Source organism: Falco rusticolus, chromosome 5 (genome assembly GCF_015220075.1).
Source record: "Falco rusticolus isolate bFalRus1 chromosome 5, bFalRus1.pri, whole genome shotgun sequence".
Lineage (NCBI taxonomy): Eukaryota > Metazoa > Chordata > Aves > Falconiformes > Falconidae > Falco > Falco rusticolus.
In genome coordinates this window covers 81,249,473-81,262,726 of record NC_051191.1, presented here as the reverse complement: position 1 = coordinate 81,262,726, position 13,254 = coordinate 81,249,473, and the positions used below count along the sequence as shown (strand labels likewise).

The 13,254-nt window shown below is 41.9% G+C and overlaps 1 protein-coding gene across 2 annotated transcripts in view; it reads right to left on the bottom strand.

Annotated features, from left to right (window-relative positions):
• FAR2 (fatty acyl-CoA reductase 2) overlaps nucleotides 1-13,254 on the bottom strand; it is a 149,824-nt gene that overhangs the window by 34,995 nt on the left and 101,575 nt on the right. For both annotated transcript variants that reach the window (XM_037390225.1, XM_037390226.1), the window contains exons 3-4: nucleotides 2,983-3,158; nucleotides 104-283 (exon numbers count right to left, since the gene is read on the bottom strand). In XM_037390225.1, the coding sequence (XP_037246122.1) occupies nucleotides 104-283; nucleotides 2,983-3,158 (356 nt within the window). The remainder of the gene's footprint in view (nucleotides 1-103; nucleotides 284-2,982; nucleotides 3,159-13,254) is intronic.

Genomic DNA, 13,254 nt, shown 5'->3' with positions numbered 1-13,254 from the left:
TACGCACAGAAATCCCACTGGATACGTTACATGGACAACTAAGAGGTCTTCTGCAGAATGGAACAGAACCAATATCAGAAGAGGCACCACGGTTCCTACTTACTCTACTAAATCAAAGAGCTTCTTCGGTTCAGCTGGGGGTGGGTAGATGACCTCATCTATGCATTTGCGCACACAGTTTGCATAGGCGGTGGAGATGTGGATGAAGGCCTCCAGGTTCTGCATCTGCCGGGCCAGCTCCAGGAGCCGCTGCGTGCCCATGGCATTCAGTTGCACTGCATGCCTGAAGAAGGCAGGGGAAAGAAAGAAAATGCATTTCACTGGAAAGAATATACAAAAGTTGAGCATTATCCAAACCCCAAATAATGAAAAGGGAAGGAAGGGAAGGGATCACTGCAGAGCAGAAAGCTTCAATGGAATGCAAGGGCTAAACCAGCCTTCAGAGCAATGCTGTTGGATTCACTGTTCTGGCCACTGAATGTCTCTCAAATATTTTTTGATACTCAAGTCAAAGGATCAGAGGCAACATTTCACTAACGTCTCAATATCTGTCATATTTGCCACCCCTTCCTGGAATAAATATTTCCAACACACATGACCACTGAGGCATGGTTCCTACAGTACCCATTCAGCCTTCTCCTTAAGGGACCACGGCTACAGCAGATAAACATGCGGTTTCAGTAAGCAGCAAAGGGTCCTTGGGCCCAGAAAAACAGTTTCATACTGAAATAAGACAGAATTAGGTGTCTAAAGCTGTGTCAACAGCTTAAATTCCTAAGGAATGGAGGAGAGAACTGATAAGAGTAAGAGACAAAGAGTCCTGGTTAGCAAGGTTGATCTTGATGCACCCAGCACAGCTAGAAGTTGTCGTAGAGGCTATCTGCAATGGATCTCAGTGAACAGACGTTCCACTTTGTTGCACGCTTTGTACTGGAAGAAAGACACTTTCCTGCACAGAAGGGAAAGGCTAAGGAATATGCAATCTGTTCAGCCCAGGAGTAGAAGCTTTCAACAACACATACAAGATTATGAATAATGCTATCAATACAGTGTACACGAAAGAAATGACGCTAATGTTGAAGAGAAATTGTAAATAGTCCAGATGAATGAAAACAGAAGCTAAGAATATGATTAATGCTTGGATCACAATATCTAAAGCCAGAGGTACTTATTATTTTTAGCCTCCTGCTACTATAGAATAGCATTTTCTATAGATTTCTATTTCCTCCTGCCCTCCTAGCAGGATGAATACTTCTACTTTAGCTACCCTTCCATCTGAAAGTTACTCTTCCGTGTATATTTCTGTTTGATTTTATACCTTCTGAGAGGGGATGAGCAGAATTGCACTTAGAATACAGGCCCAGAACATATTTCTCCTGACACTTCAGAGCTCCTTTAGCCTTCTAGGGGAATATCATCTAATTCGGTGATTTGTTAGTCTTTATTTTTTCTATTTAGATTAAAACTACATCTACTAATATTTCAATATAACAGAGTTTCTCAGATTTCTGCCCTCAAGAGTTCCATCTGGAGAATTCCCTAAATGTACTGCATGTTGATGCCAATAATTCATTTAGTTTCCCTGTTGCTGTTTTTCTAGTATCTTCACAGCACTGCTTTTGCACCTCCCTTTTCTATCGGATCTACATGTTCTGCAGTAGGCTTTGGACTTCTGCCATGTTTTAAAAATATTTTTATTTTTTTGTGTCATTAGCAAGTTGCTGCTCAAATTTCTTATTTGAGCGGCCATATTGTGCTTTCAAATTTAACTTGCTAGATCTTTTACCCATATGATATATTTTATTATTTAGACAGGAATAATTTTATTTTAACAACTTCTTGTATTTTGCGGTTTAATCATACTGGATTTTCCTTGTTCTGTTAGAGAGATGCTGACAGATCACATGCTATCAGCTTTTAAATAGTTTCTACACTGCCTGCAAGCAGCTGACCATTTTAACTTTTTAACTTCTTTCTAGTTAATTCTCCTTATTAAAAACATAGTTTCCTTTTGATGTTACATGCCACTGACTATTTTCATAGCATCTTCATTTGTGTATTGATTTAACAACACTTATGGCTATTAATACAGCGCAGTGCTTTACTACTTTTATCTTGAGCCAAGTTCTACACATTGCTCAAGATTAAATTGAGAACTGCTTCCTTTCTGGTGACTGTAATTGTTGTAAAAAAATTATTTATGGTGGACACAGTGGGTATCTATTTAGCCTATGTATGAGTAAATGGAGACTGATATTAATAACTCTGTTTTCTACTCTCACAGCTTTGGTGTTTTTCAAAAAACTGTGAAGACCTGGCAATCCAAATCACCCCCTCGTTTTGGTGACCTTTTTGGTTTGCACAGAAGACCTACACATCTAATCTTGGTTTAGTGGCTTAATTCTCCTGTTCTTTCTTAATAGAAAGTCTGCCTAGATGGGCGCTCCCAAGGGAGCTCCTTCAGACACTAAGCATTTATTGCAAATGGTTAATTACACAAAGCGATGGGTATTTTAAAGCTATTTTCCTAGCTATTTTCTTAAACAACATCTCATTTCCCTCTTCAGTTACTCAGTGACAAAGAAAGGCCATTAACACTAGCTTTAGAGACAGACACAACATAGTTTCACTTCAAGCTGTCTCCAGCTAGTCCTGCCAAAACATCTCCCTCTTGACCTAAAACACACTTCTTCCTATTCCAGTTTTAGGTCATACTTAACTCCCTTACTACACTACAACCCAAGCTTGCAGTACTTCCTTCTGTTCCCGTGGAAATCTGCCAAGATACTTCACTTTTGACATGCATATGCACATGACATTTTCAGAGCATTTACATTGCACATTCAGCGCAGAACCGCATGTAGCATGGGAACCCAAGTGGGGACTTGTTACCGCAGTTCTACGAGAGATTCACTGAACGGGGTGTTACGGGTTATCGTGCGTTCTGAATCACGCTTAGCAAATACAGAAAGCAGGACATACTTCAGGGGTTCATCAAAGCGAACTGTTGCTGCACAGTGGAAGACAATATTGACCCGGGTCAGAAGCTCCTCCTCATCTTCAGCACTGATGGCCAGCTTGGGCTGAGTGAGTTCAGCATTAATAGGCTTAATCTTCTCATGGAAATTAGGGCAATCTTCTCGGACCCTGTCAAAGACCTTGAAGCACAAACAGAGAGAGAGATCAGATACAGAATCAGGCTGCTGAGATCACTTTGATTAGTAGCCAGTCTGATTATATCAATCAATAAAATTGGCACAAAAAAGAACGCTAGGTTCTGTCGGAGGGAGGACACAGGTGAGATGATTAAATAGTTGATTCACTTGTTCCCTCCAATGGGAAAACCTCACAGGGGAAACTGAACAAAAATGTAGGAGGTAACACACTGCGCTGAAGAGATGAATGAATCTTCGTTGCACCACAAATTTCCTGGGACAGTCACTGAAATTCCTGTACCCCCGCATCTCCTGCAACCACTTGCTATTTGACCTCAAAGGCTGCCTGTAGGACCAGAGGCAGCTAAAGAGGAGAAGGGCAGAGTATGGGGTGGGAAAGCCTGTGAAGCATTAGATGCAAGCGGTTGTCTTGGTAATTCTACAAAGGACTTGAGGAAAGGAGGGAACAGGGCACATTCTGGCTCCTCCTCTTCCTTTGCTGCTCCTTGCCTGCTGTCACTCTTCATGTCAGATGAATCCTGTGGGGAACTGCCTTTGGGATGGAAAGATGGGGAATCTCAATAACCCACGCTGCTAAAGCTCTTGACTGCCACCAGCAATTTTGCATGATGACAAGTGTGCAGCTAGTTGGCCTGTCAACCTGTCTCCCAGACTTCTTTTCCTGTGATAATGATCCTCATCTCTTTCCAATACACATTTTCTGCCCAGCCTTCTGCAGAATGCAAGACTGTACATCTATCCACTAAAAAGATCCCTACATTTCCATATACTGTTCTGTCTGGTGACTTGTTCAAACCCAGCATTTGGCACCCTGCTTTGCCTAAGATGCAAATATGAGGTACCCTGACAGCAAGACAACTGTGCACAAAGCTTCTGAAAGGACAAGGGAATCAATACTGCCATCACCTGAAAGGTGCCTATGTGAAAACAGCAGTTACCTCCATTCCCATTTTTACTCTGTGAGTAGCTCAGAGTCACTGCTAACAGTACAGCAGGTCTGGGTGCAGTTCTGCTTGCACCGTGAAAGCAGGCAGCTGCTGCAGGTTCCACCTGGAGACCTTTTATTTGGTAAATCTCACAGGCAAAGAAGATGAAGCCTGAATTTCAAAACACTTAGGCGAGTTTGCTGGGGTACGATTTGAAAAAATCGCCTTAAGTTTTAGAAGCGTCTGTTCCAAGGGTTTTGCATTGCTGGCCAGCATTAGTTTATTTGAGCAATGTCAATTGAAATAATAGTAACAGGTAAGTCCAGAAAGCTCCTCCCTTTTGGGGGCAGAGTGACAAAAAGGATGGAAAGAATACAATAGAGAGGCTGTGGGATGTGAAGAGGTAAAATCTAGATTTCAAAGGATAGCCACACTCCTAAAGGGGGCTTATAAGAAAGAAGGGACAGACTTTTTAGTAGGACATGTAGTGACAGGGCAAGGGTAATGGTTTTAAACTGAAAGAAGGTAGGTTTAGATTACATATGAGGAAGAAATTCTTTACTGTGAGGGTAGCAAGGCACTGTAACAGGTTGCCCAGAGAAGTTGTGGATGCCCCATCCCTGGAAGTGTTCAAGGCCAGGTTGGATGGGACTTGGAGCAACCTGGTCTAGTGGAAGGTGTCCCTGCCCATGGAGTGGGGTTGGAACTAGCTGATCTTTAAGGTCCTTTCCAACTTAAACCATTCTATGATCCTATGATTCAAAGGTAAGTAGCCTACTGACAGGAATGTCCAAGTACTGGGACAGATTGCTGGTGGATGCTGTGGGCCACTGCCTTTGGACGCGTTTAAGAATCATCTCGATAAGGATTGCCAGGAAAGGCAGGGAACAGCTGAACTTGCCTTGGGGCAGGAGGGTGGGCCAGCTGGCTTCTCAGTAGCTCTGTGTTTTTTCGGTGTACACTGTGTTTGTAAATCTCTTTACTATCATGGCCTCTTGTTTTCCTAGAGATTTTGTTGTCTCTGATTTGCCCAGTGTTTATGTATGAGTGGAAATTGTGTGACATAAACGTACTAAAAGAAAAAGACATATGAAACATTACATTGATACCAATAGCAGTATTTTCTTATTTGGCTTTTTGGCTGCTTCTCTGACAATCAATCTGGATAAACCTCCATGTTCTTAGGCATAAAGAAGAGCCAAGAAAATCATTACCCTTCCCCACTATGCACTTGACAACATGTGTTTTTCTTTAACACACCGCTGCACATCCATCATACACCTGAAACTTGAGCAAGTTAACAGAAGTTAGGACATGATAATGTCATTTAGTCTCTCTCATGAGAGTTGCACCCAATTACATGTGTGTTTCAGTGCTGTAGTCCAGGCCAGAGAACAGATCTCTAGACGGAGAAAGCTAATCATGGGCAAAGACATTGGTGAGAGCCAGCTGGGCTGTAGGAACTCCATTCTCAACAACTTATGTTCAGAACCGGGTACCAGCAGCATTAATGTCTGTAAAAAGCTTGTCTTCTAACAAAAGGATGCTAGATTGGCTGTCCAAATACGTATCATCTCATGAGAGATTGCACATTGAGCGAACCCTGACAAAACACAAAATGGAAATGTTTTAGGAATTTTTTTTTTGTTCTACTGCAAAGAGAATGTAGAACTCCACCCAATGAGACTTATTTTATACTTGTTTTACTTTGGCATAAATAATGCAAAGGCAGAGAAAGAATGAATCAGCCCTTTCTCCATTTCAGTCGTGGCATATAAAAAGGAGAGTAGTATTTCTGCAGTGCCAGCCTTGCTCGAATCTGAACAGTTATATTCTGCCAACATGGCATCTCCTTCTGATGTTCCCACTGCAGATAATATCCCCTTCAGTTTCTGTGCCAACTGCTAGGTATTGCCTACTACCACATGCCACTCAACAGCTGTAGTTTTTCACCCCCTCCAATGATTCACTACATTTCTCTGAAGGATGAAGGCAATTTCTAAACGCAAGCTCACAAATCAGCATACTGCTTTGGAAAGCTTCTGGATCAGAAGAACATTCAGTTCATCATCACCATTAAATCAGATAACAGGAGCAGCTGTTTAATCAAAGTCTGCTGCCTCTTTTGTGGAATCTCAAGATTTCAGACTTGTCAGTGCTTTATAGGGAAGTGCAGGAAGATTTAAAGACAAAACAAATGCACCTTATTTCACACTGTTTCTTACAGTCCAGGGAGTGCATAACATAAAGGTGATGCTCAGTCTGCAGGGAAACAATAATTGAATCTCTAAATTCTGATTAACTCACCCAGGACATATATAATAAATTCCTAATAATTGCATGAGGCCTAAGGATAGTTCTGCCTTTCCTTTTTAGAAGCTGCCCGCCAACACAAAACGTACTGAATGGACAGCAGTGGGCTGCCATGCTGTACTGTTGGAACCGCATGAAAACACTGGCCAAGTCAGCAATACTCCAGAAGTGATATATGAATTGCCACAGAATTATGGTGAAAAGGAAGGCTATTTGATTTCAAATTGTCCAATGTTAATGAAACTGATGGAAATCAGGAATAATGTATCCTGGTTTCGGTGTCTTTTTGAGCATCCTAATGCACTCAAGTGGCAACGCTGCTTGCCTCGACCAAAAGAACATACATGAACATAATACCTTTTGCTCTCATTTTAAATCTCAAAATAGGATGCAAGTTCTGCATAGGCTGTGCTGCCCCCCGACAGAGGGGAGAATTTCACTCTGAAATTTGCTGAATTTTTCTTATTTTAAAACCAGGCAATTCCATTTATAATAATCCAATCTTAGTGACTTCAACTGACATTGTCAAGCAATTATTACAAAGCCAGGACATCTAGAATTTCTTCCAACATTATATTTGAGTGTGTTTGATGGGCACCTCTTTCCCTATTCCTGCCCACTTAAGCTTTGACCTCCCTTCCCAAAGGACATCTGTAACTGTCTGTGTTCTCTGCTCTTGACTTAAAATGTGTAATAGTTCAGAGAAATTTCTGCTCATCAATCCTTCAATCAGAAATTTTTCCATACCACAAAGATGAAAAAAAATCTCAAAGACAGGGCAAATTGCACATCTATGGAACAGCACAGCTGAAAAATAAAGGAACCACTGAACAATGTAAAATGCCAAAGGCTTCGCATCTTCCTCAGGAGATGTTTTCACTGAAGCAAATACAAAATAATGAAAAGTAGAGTGCTTAAGCCATGGTCTACTTTAAAAAGGAACTTTTAAATTCATCTTCCAAAGTGCTGAATAAATATGTCCCAGCAACGCAAGCTGTGGTGAAGGTGGGCTACGGCTCTTCATCCCGTTATCAATGGAACCTGTAACTTGCTGTGCCTCCTTTCTGCAACAAACTGCCTCTTCAGCGGCAGCATTCACGGCTCTCCTCTGTCATGGCAGGGTCAAACGCTTTGGTGACTGACCCAGAAAGCATCAACTTTTTAAGCGTGGCCTAGAACAGTAACTTTTTTTCCTCCTATGGTACAAAACCAATGATCAATGGAGGCATCCAAATTACACTACTTTAAGCAGATGTTGCCAGCTTTTTATTTTTATTTTTCTAAGACCAATTAAAAAACAGTCTTCTCTGGTGCACAGTGGGGCCAGGTATGTTTAATGGGTACTGGGATATTGGCTTCTCTAGGAGGATTAGAAGAAGATGGTAATTTACATTATAGTATGCACATTTCAAATCATTACTATATGAGAACATTTAAAATGGAGAAAAATCAGAGAATTCCCAGAAAATGAATCTCATGTATGAGGAACTACTGAAAAAATTAAGGTTGAGAGATTTCAATTAAAAAAAAAAAAGCAAAAAGCTTCTGCCTCTTCAGATAAAGAAACAGAAGGGATTGCTTAGCATAATTCAGGAGAATATAAGCACTAATTGCTTCTGTAAAGGAAATACAATATATTCTAAGCAAGACATAGGCCAAGGGGTAAAACATTGTGGCAACAATTCCTTTGAAGAACAAGGTGTTAATTGGGTGTGTGGAATAACTTTAAAAACGAGGTGTTTGAAATCCCTCTTCTGAACAGAGAATTGGTGTATAAATGCTAGGGAACAGCCTATATATACACACAACGTAACACCCTGCCACGTATATCCATCCCTCTGTGATTTCAGTGGCAGTATCATAAATGCATATAAGTGACCACCACAAATTTCAAATGCTGAAGGTACCAAAGTGACGAAAATAACTCCTTAAAAAACACCTGATCTCTGCAGTTCTATTCTGATGAAAAGGCTTATCCCAGTTGTGTTTGCCACTGATAAAATCCTCCAAAACAGTCTTGAAGGAAGGAAGGTACATAACTACTTTTAGAACTGCCACTGTAGCAAATTTGAGAAATAACTGGGCAGCTTCTTGACATAAAGTAATTACCCTGCAATTAATTTTTAGCCTGGTACATTTCCAGCAATAAGCATCAGGATTGTTCAGTCATGAAATGTGTGAAAATGCAGCTCATGAAGCTTTAATTGGGATAGAGCCTTTTTTTTTTTTTCCCCCTTATGCACCCTCTGCCTCATTTCCTTTTTCAGAAAGTTGCTTTTAAGAATGGTTCTTCTCAAGGCAAATAAAGCATAATTCATCTAATCAGTTAGAAAGCATGCAGCAGAGTGTTCCTCATTATAGGAAAACAAATGGCTTATGCTTCAATCTAGAGCTATTACTTTCCCCTGAGTAGAGCTAATGTAGTGGAAATACAGTACCCATAACCAACATCTAGTAAACAAAGCAGCTGATTATTTAAAGATAAAGACTACAGAAACAAAGAGATGTCAGACAGTAAATTTCAATATAGGTCAGCTAAGGCTAATATGTATAGCCAGCTACTTAGGATGTGGTTTTAGACAGCCAATTTCCTTGAAAATTGGCTGCTGACAAAGCCCACTGTTCTTTAGCAAGAATACTTGGGTTATGTGTCAGCGTACCTGGAGCAAAGGAGCTCTTTCAGAGACAGGCACTGTAGACAGGAGCGCTGGGGACTTGACAGACATGGAAAAGCTTTCTGTGGTCTCTAGTACCATCTTATAAGTGGGTGGACAAGTCACGGACAGAATATGGAGCTTTCTTACATTCATCACAGACATTTCTTGTGCCCCTGTGTGGTACTTAAACAGGTATCGCTATCAGCATTTGATCGTATGCTTGACATTTAAAACGGGAAGAATTGAAGTGCAGGGAAGGAGGATGGTAACATTTGGAGCTTTTTCTACACAGACCATTTAACATGCTTCTTACCATGCATTTTCAGGAGCTATTTTCCTCCTCATCCTTCCTCCACAGCTATGCCCCAATGTGGGCATAGGTACAAGGGGAGTCAGTTGCCCAAAGGATGGCAGGAGCACTTGGCTACAACCAGAGTCCTGTGCAGCTCCCCCACCTCAACTCCTGCCATGCAGAATTCACTACTGATTACTTAGAGAATCACTGTATGTACTTGAAAATATTAATAAATAAGGAGTTATCCAGGCATAAGTTCTCAATCTGCTTTTCCAAACCCCTTGCCTTAATTACAGATCTTTGAAGTTTCACTGCTGGATTTGCTTGGGCACCAAGGAACTTCAGGGTTGTTTGCCAAGACCCCAAGGCTAACCAGCAAGGAGTAAAGGTTGTGTCAAACACAGATGCCTACTTCTTAGAGACGTTTAAAGAAATGACCAAGAAAGACTTTGAAAGACTTTTAAAGAAATGACCAAAAATTACTTTTCCATTTGAAAGTACCTAACAAAAATCAATTTGATTTTTAGGAGTCTATGGAGATTGGCACAGCAGCTAGACAGTGTGATCTCTAATGCATTCCCACTTATAATTACATTAAATATGTTATATATCGCAGGTGTAGAACTCTGAGGTTCCTCCCCTCTGAAAATATAAGTTTCATATGTATAGTCATGCAGATGGTGAGGAGTTGTGTTTCGGGGAAGTGAGAGGATGGCATGTAGGCAGCAGCTGCAGTGTGCTCTTAGATATGACTCCCTTTCAGGGGGAGCCTTAGCAGAGGAGACAGGCCAGACAGAGCTACCTACACCTGGCCGACCAGGTATGCCTGGCTCATTAGATCACACAGAAGGAAAGAAGACATGGTGCGGCCTGCAGATGAGTGAGATGCAGTCCTGTCTGCAGAGTCACTCTCAGTTGTGAAGCTTCACAGGATGGAAGGATGTGAGAAAAAGGTGACCGTCGCAGATGAAATACAGCAGGATGGCATCCTCAGCCAGCTGCAAAACCGCTGACCCAGCACAACACAACCAGCTCTGCAGGGCAGGCCTTGTTTACACAAACAATCATATTCTCTGATGGCTGGAATGGATTGAGCCCCACAGAAATCTTGGGGTCTGCAGGGCAGTGTCTCTGTACGTTAGACCACACAGTAACTCACAGTGTCATTTTTAGTGAAAAAAGAGCTGTGCCGAAAAGTCACTGAGGGATCCCCATGACTAGAGACATTCAGGCAACCTCATCTCAGCCAGACCTTGAGGGTATTTCTCCTGCTAAAATGCTGTTTCCAAAGAGGATAGCCAGGCGCATTGGCTGTCACACAGATACAGCTGAGGCAACCAGCACATAACCTGTATAACACAGCATGCAAACCAAAATTTTGTTTCAAGGACAACCCCATGGATGCATCTGGGCCCTACAACTCCCCAAAGTGCATCTGGGAAAGTTTTGAGATACACTGCTCTGAACTTGGGCCCCTCCAAAAAGCTCTTCCAAAGGAATGACTGCAGCATTTGTGGCAGCATAGGGTGGATGTCCTGCAATTCCATACACCCGTATTTAAGATCCTGACCTCTTCCTGAGGCATAAAGGAGAGAATGTCATTGTGAAGAGGTTCACAGGTAACGTGGGTACTGAGGTTCACTTTGATTAAAAGTGTAAGGGAGGTAAAAATCCTTTCATGCCACACACAACAGAAGGTGAACAAATCCAGGCAAACACATCAAATATTTAAAGCTAATCAAATAAAAAATATTTTGTAAACACTGTAGTGAGATGGCACTCGAGCGTAGAGAGCTGAACATCTGGGAAATGAGTACAGTAGAAGACTAAGTCACTCTTCTAGCATGAAACATGCTACAAGTTTCTGGGATGTGAGGAGCAGGCAGTCAACAAATGGTAAGAGCCTTGTGCTGAACCTCCACCACCCAAGACAGCCAATGATTTCTGTGTAAATATCTATTCCTGGAAATTTAACTGTGTGTCCCATTATGCCCTGGGCACTGGAACTGAATCATCTATATTGCTCCACTGTTAGAGGGGTCTTAGCACAACTTTGGCCTGAACCCAAGCAAAAATACTGGCTGGGTGGAGAATGGATTGTGAGCAACCCTGAGGAGAAGGACTTGGGGGTGTTGGATGAGAAGCTCAACATGACTGGGCAATGTGTGTTTGCAGCCCAGAAACCCAACTGTATCCTGGGCTGTATCAAATGAAAAATGGCCATCAGGTGAGGGAAGCAACTCTTCTCCTCTACTTTGCTCTCATAGACCCCACCTGAAGAACTGCATTCAGCTCTGGGTCCCCCAACTCCTGTTGGAGTGAGTCCAGAGAAGGGCCACAAAGGGCTGGAGCACTTCTCCTATGAAGGCAGGCTGAGAGAGTTGGGGTTGTCCAGCCTGGAGAAGAGAAGGCTCCGGGGAGATGCTGTAGCAGCCTTCAGTAGCTAAAAGGGCTGACAGGAAAGCTGGAGAGGGACTTCTTACAAGGGTATGTAGCAATAGGACAAGGGTGAATGGCTTTAAATTGAAAGAGGGTAGATCTAGATTATATTTAAGGAAGACATTCTTTATTATGGGGGTGGTCAGGCACTGGAACAGGTTTCCCAGAGGAGCTGTGGATGCCCCATCCCTGGAAGTGTTCCAGGCCAGGCTGGAGGGGGCTTGGAGCAACCTGGTCTAGTGGAAGGTGTCCTTGACCATGGCAGTGGGTTGGAACTAGATGATCTTTAAGGTCCTTTCCAACCCCAACCAGCCTATGATTCTATTATTTACCTAGGACAATTTCCAATTTCATAATTTTTCTTTTGTGTTCATGTCTGATACAAATATATTGGCCTCCTTATGCCATTCTACATATATTTTTGTTATGTTCATCATGACAATGTAATTTTTTCATTGGTGGTTAAAGAAAAGCACTAAGCCCAGGCACCTCAGCCTGTCAAATACCTGCTTCCTTTCTGTGCTGTCACTTAACTATAATCATATTCTCATAGTAAGGCTACATGCAGCGCACACCACAAGTAAACAAACTGGAAAATTACTGGGACATGATCAGAAGGTAATGCAATTTATGAGACTAAGAGGAAGGGCAGGAATACTACAAGAAATAAAGGCACTTGTGAAAAAGAGACGAAGTCCAGTGAGGAAGAAAACAGTTGAGATTCTAAGAAAACATCTAATAAAGGATGACTTAACCATTATAATCCGATTTTCTGTAGTGTCACTATTCCAAGCAAGCAAGGAAGTAGAGAGTTACAAGTAATCCTTGATTTCCATCCAAGGAGCCTTCAGCTTAGGGGATTTCAAACTTCCTTAAGAAGATAGAACCATCTGTCCAAATAGTGTCCAGCTACTTACAATGCAGTGTAGCTCTGCAAGTACCGCTTTTACTGGACACCAGCTGTAATTAATGCTTCTGACTATGGCTAGTTCTCAGAATAATCCATGGAAACCCTTCAGAAATGGTTGAAGAAGCCCACATGCAAGCCTGACAACTGGATTCGCTGCTCAGTCCCTCTCTCTGAATCCAACTTCTCTGCACGGTACACAAAACATGGACCCCTTTCTATATTTGAGACCTTCTTTGACAGTGCTTGGATAAATTAGTTCTGCCCATAATAAACATTCTAAAAATTCACCTCTTTCTGGCACGGGTATAAAAAAATATAAGCAGTGCCACTGAACTGTATCAAATCATCCTGATATAAAGAAAAGGTAAATTTGGTCCATGAAGTCCATTGCAGCCTTCTGGCACGTGTACTCCCTTTTCCGCTAGCTTGGGTCTCATCCAACAGGAGATGTAGTCTTGTTTTGGAATAAAGATACCTGTTGTTAGGAGGGCCATTTAACGTCAGCTTGTGATAGTAACACTTCTACCAGGAGCAGATG